At 38.8% G+C, this 16,663-nt stretch overlaps 1 protein-coding gene across 6 annotated transcripts in view; it reads left to right on the top strand.

Moving 5' to 3' along the window:
* Positions 1 to 16,148, top strand: part of RBPJ (recombination signal binding protein for immunoglobulin kappa J region) — a 103,864-nt gene extending 87,716 nt beyond the window's left edge. For 5 of the 6 annotated variants that reach the window (XM_042984823.1, XM_007091125.3, XM_007091126.3 and 2 more), the window contains 7 exons: positions 884 to 1,058; positions 5,009 to 5,146; positions 5,303 to 5,415; positions 9,946 to 10,086; positions 11,138 to 11,293; positions 11,639 to 11,742; positions 11,900 to 16,148. In XM_042984823.1, coding sequence (XP_042840757.1) covers positions 884 to 1,058; positions 5,009 to 5,146; positions 5,303 to 5,415; positions 9,946 to 10,086; positions 11,138 to 11,293; positions 11,639 to 11,742; positions 11,900 to 12,215 — 1,143 coding nt within the window. In that variant the 3' untranslated portion in view covers positions 12,216 to 16,148. The remainder of the gene's footprint in view (positions 1 to 883; positions 1,059 to 5,008; positions 5,147 to 5,302; positions 5,416 to 9,945; positions 10,087 to 11,137; positions 11,294 to 11,638; positions 11,743 to 11,899) is intronic. The other variant, XM_042984822.1, reaches the window with a different exon arrangement.
* The last annotated feature ends 515 nt before the right edge of the window (positions 16,149 to 16,663 follow it).

Raw genomic sequence — 16,663 nt, 5'->3', positions numbered from 1 at the left:
GAATCATATGCTCCATTGATTCAGCCAAACGGGGGCCCCTCAATCAGTTCTTTTGATGATATAATATGAATTATCCCATTTGGCAAAGTTTACCATTTTTTATAGAGTTCTTTAAAGTATGCTCGTAACCTTTTCTGGCATAAAATATTTTATAATTCTCCAGTTACTCTAACTTTGTTTTTATCAGACTTATAGGTGGTTCTGTAGTGTTCATCCATGTAAAGAAAAACTGTGCACTATTTTGAAAAGGATCACTGCTAAAAATCTTACACAGATTCAGTTGAATTCTGATAGCTTTATTTATTTTGTTTCATTGCAGAAATACAGTCATGGGCTTTTTTTGAACTGTAAAATTCTGTGTGTTTTTTTTAATGTTTATTTGTTTATTTCTGAGAAGGAGAGAAAGAGAGAGCAGAAGTGGGGGAGGGGCAGAGAGGGAGAGAGAGGGAGAGAGAGAACCCCAAGCAGGATTCTGTCAGCACAGAGCCTGACGCAGGGCTCGAACTCATTAACCTTGAGATCAGGACCTGAGTCAGGATCAAGGGTCACACATTTAACTAACTGAGCTACCAGGTGCCCTGTTAAGTTCTATTTTTAAAAAATTACTGTTACAGCATTTATAATTCTTTTATGTTGGTATAGAGCTATATAAAACAAGAAAAAACTGTGTTTTAAAATGGATAAAATGGATCGTAATGTAGTATTTCATAGACTTGATAAGACTGTCCTTTGTCTTCCAGGATCAATGTCAGTAATTGTTACAGTTGGTTTTTTCAGCTATTCATCTAATTCATTCATCGAAAACCTAGCCATGACTGTACTGAGTTGTAAGTACATAACCAGCAAACTTTTGGTGCTATTGAAACTTCCCTTTTTTTCACAGAACTATTGCACAGCCAAAACTTTGTACATATCTGATTCAGACAAGAGAAAGCACTTCATGTTGTCTGTAAAGATGTTCTATGGCAACAGCGATGATATTGGTGTGTTCCTCAGCAAGCGGATAAAAGTCATCTCCAAACCTTCCAAAAAGAAGCAGTCATTGAAGAATGCTGACTGTACGTATCCTTGAGTTTTCTTTTTTGTCACCAATTCCCCTGATGGATTAATAAGACAAATTCAACTATTTTTTTTAACTGAAAATTGCTTTTTGATAGCAAATTCATTTGTTAGTAATGGTTTTGTGGCCCTCCACTTAATCTGAAACCGTCACATGTATTATTGCCATTTTATGGTCATCTTTTTTTTTTTTTTTTTTTTTTTTAATTGAAATGGACAATGCTCGGTCTACAGAGATGGTTCCCAACCAGAGTTGCTTCTGCACTGTTCCCCAGAGGCATATGGGAAGTGGGAATTTATTCCTTGTGCTGTCAGTGACCACAGGGAGTGCTGATAGCATTGGATGCATCAGACCAGTGACGCTAAAAGTCCTCGTTCTCATTCCAGAGAATTGATCCCCCAAGAACATCAAAAGCTCCTCTTTGAGAAACACTGTTATCAAATGGGCTGTGGAAGTCCTTCCTGAAAACCTAAACAAAATGTTTAACACAGTTGCTCTGGCAAAGACTGCTGCCTCATGAGCAGATTTTTAGACCTACCAAATACCAAAGATAAACGCTGTCTGACTGAGTTACACATTGCAACCCCTGCACCCAATTTTCTTTTTCTTTTTTTTTAACTCTTTATTATGAAAATTTTCAAACTTCCCTAAAAGGGAGAGACTTGTGTAAGGTGACCAGCCCCCTGGCCTCAACAGGTTTTGCCAGTTCTGTTTCATTTTTTCCATGGTCCTTCCTCCTCTGACTTCTGGAATATTTTAATGGAAATCTCAGATGACCTGTTCTTTCAACCATCATTTCTGCAGTAGTGGTGCCTAAAAGTATTGACAGAAGTGCTTTAATGCCATCTAAAAACCAGTCCGTGTGCAGAATTATCACATGGTCTCTGAAGTGTTATTTTACAGTTGTGTGTGTGCGTGTGTTTCTTTTCTTAGCAGTTGGCCTGTTCAAACTTGGATCCAAATAAGGCCCATACATTTTAACCTATAATAGTGTGTTCTCTCCCCCTCCAATCTTTCCATGTCATTTGCTGAAGAAACTGGGTAATTTTTCCTTTGGAATTTCCATATTCCGGATCTGGCTGATTACTTGTGCCTCTGTCTCTCATATTTTCCATAAACTGGTGGTTAGACCTAAAGACGTATTTTAGAATTAGCTGGTCCTCTATATGTTTGTTTCCTTCTAATCAGAAGTCAGAGATGATACCTGAGATGATACCCACATCTTGTCCTGTTAAGATTGTTTATAGTAAGTTGAGCTGTTGCTAGCCTAATCCATCAGTACAGAGTTCCTCAGCAACCATTAGCCACTGACGATGGCTGCTTAAATCTAGTGTTTTATGAAGGGCTTTTTCATATTCTTTTACTTAGAACTTGTTAGCGTTTTGTTTCAAATAATAGTCTGCAGAGAAAAGGCAGGATAGACACTTGCTTACTAATTTGCAGAAGAGCAGTAGTATTTTTTGAAAGTGCTCAAGGTTTTAGGAGTTTTGTTTAGTTTGCTTGTTTTTATTTTGTTTTATTATGAACTTATTCGGTTTTTATATATTGGTTGGTTTTAGTTCCCTCAGTCAGTATTATTATAACCATTTATATTATGGAAATTTTCAAACATAGTAAAGTAGACAGAGTTGCATAATTATACGAAAGCTCTGTGTCCAGCCTCTAATTTCAAGACTGATCTTAACTGCAGGCCAGTCTTATTTCATCTATACCTGTATCACACCCCCACTTTCCTCTGCCCTCATTTTAGTTCAATGCAAATATAAGACCTCTCATCTGTAAACATGTATCTCTGAAAGACTGAGGCTCTTGCTTTCTTATTATAATTAAAATACCATGATCACAGAAAAACACATATGTTATAAAACAACTATAAAAAGAAATAATTTCATATTATCAAATGTCTAAACAAATTTAAAATTATCTAAAATGCCATTTTGTTAGTACTTTGGTTGAATCAGAATTCAAATTTTGAATCCCCATCAGATATTTACACTATATATTATATTGACATGTCCTTGAGTATTTTTTAAAGTAAACATGTCTACTTACTTATTTTCTTTTGTATTTTATTTAGTTTTTAGAGAATGAGAGAGAGAGTGAGTGGAGCAGAGGGAGGGAGTAGGGGAGACAGAAAATAGGCTGGCTCCTTGCTCAGCAGGGAGCCTGATGCCTGCAGGGCTCTGTCCCTTGACCCTGGGATCCTGACCTGAGCTGAAATCAAGAGATGCTCAGCCAACTGAGCCACCCAGGCACCCCACCTTGAGTACTCTTTGTCTTTGGATTCCCTCTTCATGGCTCTCTCTCCTTGCAATGTATTTATTGAAGAGACTGAGTCATTTGGCCCTGAGAGATTACCACATACTGGATTTTGCTAATTTCATTTCCTTGGTGTAGTTTAATGTATCTTATCAACTGGTAGTGTCAAAGAGAACACAGTAGAGCCAGACACTAGTTAAAGGTGGTAAAGACAGATTGTATTCAGTACTGTCACAGAAGGGAGAAGAGACTTCAGTGTGGAGCTGAGCTCAGTGGATTGTTAGTCCAGGAACAGAGTGAGGGGAGGGGGCAGTGGATAGAACATTACCAAGAGGAAACATTAAGGGTACAGGGGCTCTAGAGGAGCCAGCTTAACAGGATTTTTGCTAAAGGCTGGCCTCTCTCTGGTGATCAGATACTCAGGGTGGCGCATGAGGAACTTAATCAGATGTCAGGGGTGGGAGAAAGACTTAGGGAATCTTGCAGTAACTGGGCTGGGAGGGCCAAGAGGGAAGAGGAGCCTGTCTTTAAAGTATGGGCAAGGAGAGGGGCGCCTGGGTGGCTCAGTCGGTTGGGGGTCCAACTTCAGCTCAGGTCATGCTCTTGCCGTTCCTGAGTTCGAGCCCCGCGTCGGGCTCTGCTGACAGCTCAGAGCTTGGAGTCTGCTTTGGATTCTGTGTCTCCCTCTCTCTGCCCCTCCCCCGCTCATGTTCCCCCTCCTTCCCTCTCTCTTTCTCTCTCTCAAAAATAAATAAACTTAAAAATGTTTTAAGTTTGGTCAAGGAGAGCATCTTTGTAGTCCATTTAGATGCTTGCTCAGATTTAAATTTGTTCTTTGGTTTTTGTTGTTGTTGCTAGAGGACAAGGCTTACTTCATAATGGGAGTTGGGTGTTCTTGCTAATGTCATGGATTCACACCATCTCCAATTCAAATTATAGGATTTTATTTAAACTCACTTTTTCTAAAAAATAAAAATAAAAAAAAAATAAACTCACTTTTTCTGTTGATTGTAAGTTTCTTATTGACAGAGAACATATTTCACTTTCAGAATATTTTCCTGCTTACATAGATGTGGTTGGTTTTTCAAGAAATTTCATGCAATGCTATATACTTCGGGGTATTTAGAAGAAATCAAAATCTCTAAAATCACAATATCCAGGGGCATTTGGCCTCAACTTTGCTAAACATTCTTCTCGACTCCTGAGTACATTCCATAGGATTGGATGTGAGCACGTGGGCACACACGTACAGCCACATAAATACATACATAATGGAACCACAGTATAGAGAGGGTTTTATAGCCCGTTTTTCCACTCAGTGAGATACTAGGGAGATACTTTTTTTTTTTAACCAGTGCATTTTGATACACATTATTTAATAGGTGAATGATATTATAATGTATTTAATCACTTTCCTATTGTTGGATATTTAAGAATATCCCTTTACTGAACAGCACTGCATTAAATATACTGTATAGTTCTCATTTAAAAAATATCTTATGGACGTATTTTACATCTTTAGCCCGACATCATTAATGAGAGTTACCTTGATTTTTTTTTTTTTTTTAGGGTATCAATTTGTTAGCAGAATCTAGTAATTATTAAGTAATAGTAAAGAATAATTATAACTTGCCAGGTACAGGTCCTTTCCCCCCAGTCACATAAATAGAAGCTGTTTTTTCTTTGCAGTGTGCATTGCCTCAGGAACAAAGGTGGCTCTGTTTAATCGACTTCGATCCCAGACAGTTAGTACCAGATACTTGCATGTAGAAGGAGGTAATTTCCATGCCAGTTCTCAGCAGTGGGGAGCATTTTACATTCATCTCTGTGAGTATGAAAATGTGTATTTGATGTTTTTAGTGTGAAGCTGTTGAAATTCTTTGATAATAAGACACACAGATCTATTAAGTTTTATCATTTTCCTAAGTAGATTAAAGAATTCTAAAAGATAATAATTCGATCTCTTTTGTCATTCCACTGTAGTGGATGATGATGAATCAGAAGGAGAAGAATTCACAGTTCGTGATGGCTACATCCACTATGGACAGACAGTCAAACTTGTGTGCTCGGTTACCGGCATGGCTCTCCCCAGACTGGTATGCTCTGCTCTTGCTGCTGTGTGTGGTGAAAATTAAGAACACCAAAAAGGCACAGCGTTCAGATGTAAAAATACGCTTCGGTTTCATTTTTTAACTTAAGAAGACGTGTCAATAATCACTGCTATTGATTATTGACAATCACACCCACCTTATTCAAAAACCGATTTAAGGCAGACAGCCAATTTTTGTGAATGCATTATTAATGACTTTCTGTTACACTGTTTCTAATAAATTTTGGTGGCGTTTTGCTTCTTGGTTGCATATCTGAACATGTTCAATAGAGGGCACTAAATAATTGCATTATGATTTCTTTCTTTAACCAGTACAGATATACTATATTCATTCTTTGTGGTACCTGCTATATCCCACCACAGGACCAAGTTTCAGAAGCATAGAAATTCTTACTTCTTTAAAAATATAAGCATAGTTTTTACTAGTTTACTCTCCAACAAGAAGATAGAGTTATTAAAAATTAAATTGTTATTTCATACTCTGAGAGAGAAGCACGGTGTTTAGGACTTTTTGTTCGCTAGGACGATTTTGAAACTGTAAAAACTGCTTTTCTTCGCAAAATGAACGCAAAAGCCCCTTATACTCCCGCTTTATATTCCCCCTCCTTTTCAGAAAGAAAAGTTAGTTATGTTAAAGACGGAGGGGATTTAGGAGTATGTCTGATTCAAGGTCCGGGGGGTGGTGGGTAGGGACACAGTGTTGGGCTGTATCCAGTTTATCTCAGAAATACGGTAGATACTGTACCAGCGAGCTACAGGGCCAGCGCGGGAGAGAGCGCCGGCTGGAGTTCTCCCTGATGTTTTAGGAATGTAGAATTCACCACACACGTGGCTTAGGTTGTAACATTTGCATTGCCAGGTGTCTCAGATTTCTTTCCTTTTCTTGATAATTAGAAATGACCAAAGCAAGTTTCTGATGCCAAATAGTAGTGGCCATCTTTGGTTTCTTTATTGGTGAGAGGTCGTTCAGTAGGGTCTCTGTCCAGAGAACTGTTGTGGGGATAAAATGGAACCAAACATGGCTCACGTTCACGATGTGCTTCTCACTAGCTAGTGCAGAAACCGTGGGGTGCACGAACAACAGGGCTGCAGACGAGTCATGACTCTCACGTAGAGGAGAAGGATGAGTGAGTGCTGAAGGCTTACGTCATTCAAAACTCAGTCATTTCTCTAAAATCCAGACCTCATCAAATTTAAATATTGCCCTAAGACTTTAGCATCAGACTGAAACATTTTGCTTGAATTTAGTCAGTCTCGAAGACTTCTTAGAAGTTCTCATCGCTAAAGTGTGCTGTCTCCCTTTAAACTCGAAAATGGGTGTGGTGTTAGTAGAATGGAAGATATTCTGACTAAATGACCTGCAGAGCTAAAAAATGTAAACATGAAGAATGCTAACTTTAAACATGGGGACTTTTATACAATTGTAGCTTAGTTAAAGAAAAATCTTTGGATATTGAGATGTAAACCAAGTAATAAAAGCCAATATTATTGCATGATATTAATAGTATTGTTCTAAGCACTTTACATATATTGATTTAATCCTCATAAAACTCAGTAGTTACTGTGAAGGATGTTCATTGTGGAGCAATGTGTTACTGTCCTACGTGCACAGGTTCATTCTATAAATAGTCCTGAACCTTCCATGTGCCAGACACTGTCTAGATGCTGGATACAGTGGTGAGCAAGATGGGCTTTCTTTCCTCATGGAGCTTGCAGTTTTAGGGAGATGGACAACATTAGCTAAAGAAATAACCATATTAACGTATTAAAGGTTAACACAAATGTTAGGAAAGTAAGTTAAAACAGGGTAAAGACCTAGAGACCTTGGGGAGTGCTTGGAGTGGTCGGAGAAATCTTCAAAGTGGGTATATTTGAACAGAGACCAGAACGAAGGTGGGAACCACAAACTGAAGGGCATTTCAGACAGACAGCACAAGTGGAGACAGAATGTCAGACCGGAGTGGTGAGGACTAGTGAGGAAGGCGCTGTAGTCTGAACTGGGGAGGGGTGGGAAATGAGGCTACAAGGTCAGCCTTGTAGATGTGATGGCATCTTGTACAGTCTCTCTCTGTGTCTAGAGTATGGACTTTATATTACCTACATATGCCAGGAGGCCACTGGAAGGTTTTAACCAGGGCATGATGACTGATTTATGTTTAGGAGGATAATTCTGGCTGCTCTGTGAGGAGGAGAACATGGGGTGTAGCAGTGGGAACAGAGAGACAGTGGTTGGACTTTGGTCATAATTCAGGATGGTAGCAGTAAGGTGATGAGAGATGACACATTTATTTGAAAGTAGACTTAATAGAATTTGTTGACAGTTTGGATGATTAGGTATAAGAGAAAACAAGGAGTCAAGGCTGACTCCAAAGTTTTTGCATTTGAGTGAGTGGTGGTGCCATTTACTGAGCTGTGAGTTGGAGGAAGTTAGAAGTTTGGGTGTTTTGTTGTTGTTTTTTTTTTTAATGTTTACTTACTTTTGAAAGAAGAGAGAGACAGAGGGTGAATGGGGGAAGGGCAGAGAAAGAGGGAGACCTAGAATCCAAATCAGGCTCCAGGCTCTGAGCTCTCAGCACAGAGCCTGATGCGTGGCTTGAACTCACAAACTGTGAGGTCATGACCTCAACCGAAGTCGGGCGCTTAACCGAGCCACCCAGCTGTCCCTAAAAGTTTGGGTTTTAATCGAGATTGAAGAAGCCTATTAAATGTCTTAAGTAGAACTGTTGAGTAGGTAGTTAAATATACAAGTTGCGTGCCAGAGGAGAGAGGCTGGGGCTGGAGATACAACTTCAGGAATTGCCAACCTCTAAATAGTGCAGAAAGGAAAGAGGATGGAGGGAGGAGAGAAGAGGACTCAGCTCTGGGACACTCTAAAGGCCAGTTAGAGCAGGGCTGTCCCCAAAAGGAGGACATCTGTGTCAGTTTGGGTTTTAATCGAGATTGAAGAAGCCTATTAAATGTCTTAAGTAGAACTGTTGAGTAGGTAGTTAAATATACAAGTTGCGTGCCAGAGGAGAGAGGCTGGGGCTGGAGATACAACTTCAGGAATTGCCAACCTCTAAATAGTGCAGAAAGGAAAGAGGATGGAGGGAGGAGAGAAGAGGACTCAGCTCTGGGACACTCTAAAGGCCAGTTAGAGCAGGGCTGTCCCCAAAAGGAGGACATCTGTGTCAGTGCTTCTGAGAAAGCTAATAAGGTGAGGACAGATGCCTCGTGATGCCCATGGATTCATCTCTCTGGATGTCCTTGGTGGCCCTAGACAGGGGCAATTTGGTGGAGACTTAGAGACAAAAGTCTGGAGTTACTTAAGGGGACTGTGCAGTGAGGAAGAAGAGTTTGGTATAAAGGGGACCCGTGGAGTGGAGAGGAAGGGAGAGTGACATACCGTCGAGGAAGGAATTTCTTTACTTTTGATTTTAGATGAGAAATAGTTCTGTAACATGTTTGTATGCTGTTGGAGGTGATCTTCATAATCATCAAACACGTAGTGATTACCTCCAGTGGGCTAAGGGACTTCTCACACTTGATAGGATTATCTTTCAGACACCTATACATATTTTGTGAAATATTTGGATTATAAAATGTAATGGAGTTCAGTCTGGGCAGGCAGCCAGCCCTGGAATCACATTCTGGTCATTCAGCTTCTAACCAGGTGATTTTGAGCAAGTTACCTGACTTCTCTGAGCCAGTTTCCTAATCTACAAAATGATACTTATTTTAGGTTTTATTTATTTTTTTTAATTTTTTTTTTAATGTTTATTTTTGGGAGAGAGAGACAGAGCATGAGCAGGGGAGGGGCAGAGAGAGAGGGAGACATAGAATCTGAAGCAGGCTCCAGGCTCTGAGCAGTCAGCACAGAGCCTGACGCAGGGCTTGAACTCAAACGGTGAGATCATGACCTGAGCTGAAGTCAGACGCCCAACCGAATGAGCCACCCAGGTGCCCCAGGTTTTTAATTATATGTATATGTATACACACACACACACACACACACACACACACACACACACACACACGGAGAGGGAGGGAGCGGGGAGGGAGAGTAGTCTTCAGAGATTTTCTTCTGATGTGATTGTATATCATTGGAAAAGTCAACTGAACTTGCTACATAAAATACGGTCCATTGGCCAGCAGGGTTAACACCAGCTGTCAGCTTGTTAGAAATGCAGACTATTAGGCCCACGTGAAATCTGTGGGATTAGAACAGGTGTGTTTTTAACAAAAACCCCAGATGATTTGTATGCACAGTAAAGCTTGAAAGGCAGTGATCTAGAAAATGAGTATCTTGCCTGCCCTGTTTTTCAGGTATTCCCAGAAGAAGGTAACCATTTCCACATTCTGCCATGCTTGTGATCTGAAAGTATTTTTTATACCTAGCCTTAGTGTTTGTAAATGTTTTTGTATATACACTGTGATGTGTTGTTATAGCATATTCTTTCCGTGTGCCCTTGGCAGTGTCCAGAATGAAAGCTCTCCATATGTGATGACCTTTTCTTTCTTAATTATTGAACTATAGATAATTAGGAAAGTGGATAAGCAAACCGCATTACTGGATGCAGATGATCCTGTATCACAACTCCATAAATGTGCATTTTACCTTAAGGATACAGAAAGAATGTACTTGTGCCTTTCTCAAGAAAGAATAATCCAGTTTCAGGTATGTTTTTAAATTACTGATAAAAAAAAAAAAGTGTCAGCTATTCGGTTAGCAGCATACAGAAACCTAAAACTCTTGTTTAATGTTAATTGTACCCAAAGACACAAAGCCGTTTTCAGGTATTTTTCTCAAGTCTGAAAGTTCTTAACCTACTTGATCCTGAGACATGGCAGTCATCCCACCTCAAGCAAGAACTCAAATCCATAAACATGTTCTTGGAGAGACAGTTAATATCGATTTCTGGGAATCAAAAAAGGTTCTCAGATCATCCAAAAGTAGATTTTGGGTGTTCATTGAGTCCTCTGAAACTGTGTGAAGATGTTGTATATAGATGCACACACATTTCTGGGGAGGGTTCATAATTATCAGATTTATGTCGAGGTCTTCCTAGATAGTAATGAGGAAATGTTTCGAAAGCTGATTTTTAACTGCGTTTACTAGAAGTCTTTCACGAAGACGTCTATGACATGGGCAGATGATTTAATGGGATGGTTAACACTTCGTGTGAAACGCACTTGTAAACACCTGAAGACCCCGTTTCAGAGAGATGGCCACATACAGCCGTCCTCCTCAGCCCAGAACTGCTGGACTGGCCTGGGTGTTTGAAGGTAGGGGTGGGGGGTTGCCAGTTCACATCTTGGTTTCCTCCTGCTGGGAGTACCTAGGTTTAACTGCTCTTGACGCTTGAAGGGCTCTTTTTCTCTTAGGGACCCATAAAGAGTTTTAAGTAGCTATTTACATCACGAATACTATCTTTTATTAAAGAAATTATGCAGGTACTGGTGTGCTCTTAAATGGGTATTCTGAAAGGTATTATTTTTAATATGTCCCTGAAATATTTCATGGTATAAAAAACTACTGGATGTGAGGTTGTCATATTGATGCTCTGTGTTTAGTTAGGGATTGGCAGAGCGCCATGTTTGGAAAGTTCAGAAATTTGTAGTAAATTGTCTGCCTGTTAACTCCAGTCTATGAATGTTACCTTGTTAAAATTGTCTTTATACTGCAGTGTATGTAAACTTCCATTTCTAAACATTTCTTTCTTCATCAGGCCACTCCATGCCCAAAAGAACCAAATAAAGAGATGATAAATGATGGAGCTTCCTGGACAATCATTAGTACGGATAAGGCAGAGTATACATTTTACGAGGGGATGGGCCCTGTCCTTGCCCCAGTCACCCCTGTGCCTGTCGTAGAAAGTCTTCAGGTGAGACCCCTTACAAGTTGACTTTTAGCTCTTTGCAGTTGCTTTCTCTGCTCTGACTTAGCATGATTTTATTCACAATTAATCATAAGATTTGGAGATTTTAATACATTGTTTGTTGATTAAAAAAAATAAAAGCATACTTTTTATACAAGAAAATTTAAGTTTAACTATATTATCTTGAGATGTTTTTTAGCTCATTTTGTCCTTATAATCATATTATTTAAAAGAAGAGTTTTATTTTTCCATTTTTTTCACAAATCATAGTCAAATGAAAAACTAATATGTGTACTTTAATGGAAAATGAAAAGTTTTCTCAACATTGTTCTGATTTTCTGTGAATTTCAGTTGAATGGCGGTGGGGACGTAGCAATGCTTGAACTTACAGGACAGAATTTCACTCCAAATTTACGAGTGTGGTTTGGGGATGTAGAAGCTGAAACTATGTACAGGTACTTAATGAAACTTTTTACGTCATCCAGAGTTTTTGATGGGGTTGGGTACATGAGATTCTTTCCTAATACTGATCATAATGTATCGAGCAACCTTGTTTTAAGTTCCAGTTCTAAAATTTACCTTCCTTTTAAGTGCTTTATATTTCCTCCTCAGATGTGGAGAGAGTATGCTCTGTGTTGTCCCAGACATTTCTGCATTCCGGGAGGGCTGGCGATGGGTCCGGCAGCCAGTCCAGGTTCCAGTAACTTTGGTCCGTAATGATGGAATCATTTATTCCACCAGCCTTACCTTTACCTACACACCGGAACCAGGGCCACGGCCACACTGCAGTGCGGCAGGAGCAATCCTTCGAGCCAGTTCAAGCCAAGTGCCCCCTAATGAATCAAACACAAACAGCGAGGGAAGTTACACAAATGTCAGCACAAATTCTACCAGTGTCACATCATCTGCAGCAACAGTGGTGTCCTAACTACCGGCTTCTTGCTGGGACTTAAACTGACTTGAGTGCGGCAAAATGTTGACAAAAAAAAAAAAAAAGAAAGAAAGAAAGAAAAAAAAATGAACAATCTTTTGTGGTTTCTTGGGAAAACTTTTCATACCAGGTGATACTGTTCAGAAACCCCATTACCTACAAGTGCTGATCTGAAGTGCAGAAGCCGCAGTAAAGCAAACAAAACGTCGAAATGTACAAACTATTGGGAATCGATTGTTTTCGGCTGTTACTCTTGTTTGGTTGGTTTTTGTTTGGTTTTGTTTAAATGGGCAAGAAATAGAGATGTGGCTGGAATAAAAGTTAATCAAACTAGAAGACACAAATCTAACATAGTTTTTACGGACCAAGGAACTTGTATAAGCTTTAGCAAAAGGTACATTTTCACCATACCTTTTTTTATATCACAGTATATAGTACACCTTTGTTACCAAATAGGTCCCTCTCCTCCCCACCCCGTCTGAGCTTTTGCTCTACAGTACATTCAAGTTCCAAGCCTGACCATGCTTGTTTAACCTAATTACCATATTCTTCCAGGTTTTTTTTGTTTGGTTTAAGGCTGGAACTGATCTTTTTATTTTATTTTATTTTATTTTTTTAAAGCTGATGTCTTATGACTTTTCACGAGTCAAAATTGTTCTGATTTCAGCAAGTCAAATCTTGTAAAGGCCCGCCTATTTTTTTTTTTTTTAAGATTATATGAAGTCTGTGCAAAAGCTTTAAAAAAAAATGCCTCTGCCTTGCCTGCAGTACATGCAATGTATGTTAACTTAGTCTCTATTCTCAGACACTGTTGGTAGTTCTTTCCTTGTTTTCCTTTTTTTGTTGTTGTTGTTCTAAATGTATTTATAGTGGTATTCCAAGAGGTTCTAAAATTTCCGTGGAATTAAATGTGGCCATTTAGTCATTAATGAATTCATGGTGCAGAACATGTTGGTATTGGAAGTGTTCTCTCCCCTTTGCCCATGTGTAAATGTATCTACATGTTCCAGATTCGTTCAGGTCCCCCCGCCCCACTCCTAATCTTGTACATAACTTGTATTATGTGTAAGTTAAACATTTTATTTTGAACTTGGAATGTTCCCAGTGATCTCCTTCAGCAGGGTGTTTTCCGCCTTGTTAGCATAGGACAAAAAAAAAAAAAAAATATCATGAGAAGTATTTGCTACCAGCTGGTAGATGGTGCCCTTATTGTATAATGAGAAAATCTCAGCAAAAGCATGTGTTTGTTTACTTATTTTTTTTTATTTTATTATTATTATTATTTTTTTGGTAGCCTAGGTCAAAACATCATTGTAACCTTGAAACAAGATGCTTTTATTAGATGACCAACTCAAATAGCTTGGAAGACAGTACTTTAGAACAGATAGTTGTGAGACTGTAAAAACTGCAAATGCAATTAATCTTTTCATCTCTCTCCTGACTTCTCTGTCTTCTCTTCTCCAGTGCTGAGTGTCTCCACAGATGTCTCCTACTCAGAAGACATTTCTTTTCCATTCAGTTAAGATTTCGTTGCATTCGGGTTGTGTGTTGGCCCTTCCATGCTATAGGCTCACCGGTTTTTCCTTGCTTCCATTCCTGCACTCTGGTCAGGCCTTTGTTCAGTTTCTTAGAAATTGCAGCCGACTCACTGGGCTACATTTAGTACAGGAACCATGTGTGTGATGTTCTGGACACAGTCTAGTACTACAATCATTCTTTCTAGAGTTCAAAACTACCTCTAGAGTGTGGTAAGCTTTTACTGTCCCATAAAACAGGAGCCACAAGTACCTTATGAATGCAAAACTAACTTCCCACAGTGTTGCCATACAGAACATTGTCTTTCTGGTGTCATGGGCTGTTTTGAAAACGTCTTCATCGGTAGACTTTGTAAACAGTAGCTTTCCCCCTCTCCCCAGCTTTGTTATCTTCATCAACTCATTCTTTTGCTCAGACTGTGTCATTGTAAATACAATTCCTAACTTCTCTAAATCACCTTTTCCTCAGTTTTCAAGGAGGAAGTCACTTGTAAAACACATTACTGGTTAAATCAGAGTTATTGTGGTTTTATCGTACTGCAAGCCTTTTTAATTACTCACAGGCTGCATTATTCTATATGTATAGCCTTCTCTTCAGATCTGCTCCAGTCACTAGCTTCTCTTGTAAGCTGACCCTGCCTCACACTTCAAATCTGATCCAGTGATCAAGGGCAGAATTGTGGCCTTACCTTTCTTTGTTTTAACTGTTTACTAGCTCCTTCTTGCAAACTTGCTTATTTCTGAGTAGTATTTATTCTTCTCTGTTGAGTCATGGAAGTAATCTTTACACTGCTTTTGGTTCAGAGCGTGGAAATATTTTCAGTGCCGCTTTACTTCCAATGGGCCACAAGTTTCCTCCACTTCCCAGGTTTGGTGTTTAGTTACATACAAAACTATGTTAAATTAACCGATAACAGATGAGATACTTTTGAAGAACAGACTATTCCTTACGTAGCTTTGCAGCTCAAATTAATTCTTCAAGTTTATGGCTTTGTTAAAATGAACTTTGCTTTTTTACTATTTAATTATACCTTATTTTGGCTGTTTGTTTCTTTTAATAAGATAATTTTGAAATACTAGACTGTAAAGCCTTTTCCTGTTTGTTTTTTGTTTGTTTGAAAAGTCCAAGAATGTACTTCTACAGACATTTCCCTTGCTATTTTATGCCATTCTGCATACCACAAACTAAAGACTGAAATGATTTCTGTTGTAGCTTATTTTTTTTATCAGTAGTTCTTTTGTCAGCTGCTTTAAAAAAAAAATCTTTATGGATTTGTAAATCATTTTCAGTGTATAATTTATAGGAGCCTTGTCCTCTGGTTATAGTAGAATACAGCCCCTCCTCCGATGGCATTATTAGAGATGCTAGATGCTCTTCTTAGAATGGTGACCACTTCAGTTAGAAAACATTCGAGTTTTGGGTTGTTTCTGGTTTTTTAAAATTCTGTTTTAGAAGGGTATCTTGTGCTCTCGTGAGCTATGCAATTTCTAAAAATATGCTAGAAGCTGAGTCCATGATCCAGTCTGTTTTTTAGTTCCATCGAATTGATCACATAGATTGGGAAGGCAAGTTAAAGGCTTTAAATGCAGAATGCCCTTTTGATTTTGAATGATTTCAGAATCGAACACTAGTATAATATTTAACCTGCTGCTGACTTTTCTTCAACTGTGGCAACTAAAGGCATCCTCATATATGTGTTAGTGAAATATTTATCCCTCTTCTGCACAGACTTATTTGCGATCATAACTGGTTAGTTTTCGTTTTTGTTTTTGTTTTTAATGAAACTGGTACCATCTGTGCCCTCACAGAATATTCCCCATGCAGTTTTTGAGAACTAAACTCGTCCTGTTTAACCAGATAATCCACGGGGTGGGGGAGGGGGGTTCCTTTTTTAAACAAAATGCTATTCAATTATTAACCAAGTTACTTACTTTTGATTTCAAAAGCAGCTGTGTTTTCTAATGAGTGCTGAACAAATGTGTGTTCGGTACTTCTGATTTTGTTTTCAAGCACTGTAATGTGGGCTGGATGATTAGAAACAATAATATATTAGGGTTTCTATTTAACCCTTTCAGGACTGAACTGTATCTCCTATTAATTTTTCCCTGTGTCGTGATAAATGTTTGCCGGCATTCAGTACTGTGTTGGTCCAGACGTAGGTTTATATGCTCATTTTTAGCTTATTTCTTGTACCTTGCAGCATGCTGTACGCATTCAGTCCTTAAGGGGTTTATTTTACAAACTGTGCGCCTGTAAGGTTTATTAGCAATAAGATAGAAAATTGAGCAAGTTTATACCATAATTTTGTAGAAAAAAGAATCTGCTCAGTTCCATATTTCGCCCATGAGAAACCTGCAATACGGGCAGTTTCAAGGAATAAATAAAAAAGGAAACACAAACCATTGTAAAGTCTTCTGTTGGCTGTGCCTGATGCACGTCTTTGCGTCTTGGCTCTCTGAATAGTTCATGAAGTAGAATTAAATTACGTATCACAGTTTGCGTATTAAAAATCTTACCTTGCTGTCTATATCACGTCAAAGCGATAGCTATGCTCATTTCCTATTCAGTATTTGTAACTGTGTAATGCTTTCCAGAGAGATAGTTTTGGGGGTTTTCTCCATGTACATAATAAATAAGGAAAGGGGCTTTGTCACCCACGGGGCAGATCTCCCAATCCAGGAGCATTTCAAGCTAATGTCAACAAGATTAACGAGTATTATTTAACAGCAGCTTGCTTTTCCAATATAAAGTTGGTATTTGGTTTGATGCACAAAAGAACATACAATGATGGTTTGTGCTTTTTAGTGGGGCCTCCTGATACGGAGAGAGAAGATTCTGTGTTTAGTACTGAAACAGAGTTAAAGGGGACGTTACATATTTTTTAAATCCTAGCAAGTTTGTTTTTTATC

The sequence above is a fragment of the Panthera tigris genome, chromosome B1 (genome assembly GCF_018350195.1).
Source record: "Panthera tigris isolate Pti1 chromosome B1, P.tigris_Pti1_mat1.1, whole genome shotgun sequence".
In the NCBI taxonomy this organism is placed as follows: domain Eukaryota; kingdom Metazoa; phylum Chordata; class Mammalia; order Carnivora; family Felidae; genus Panthera; species Panthera tigris.
The sequence above is the reverse complement of the archived record's forward strand: the minus strand, read 5'-3'. Positions and strand labels throughout refer to the sequence as shown.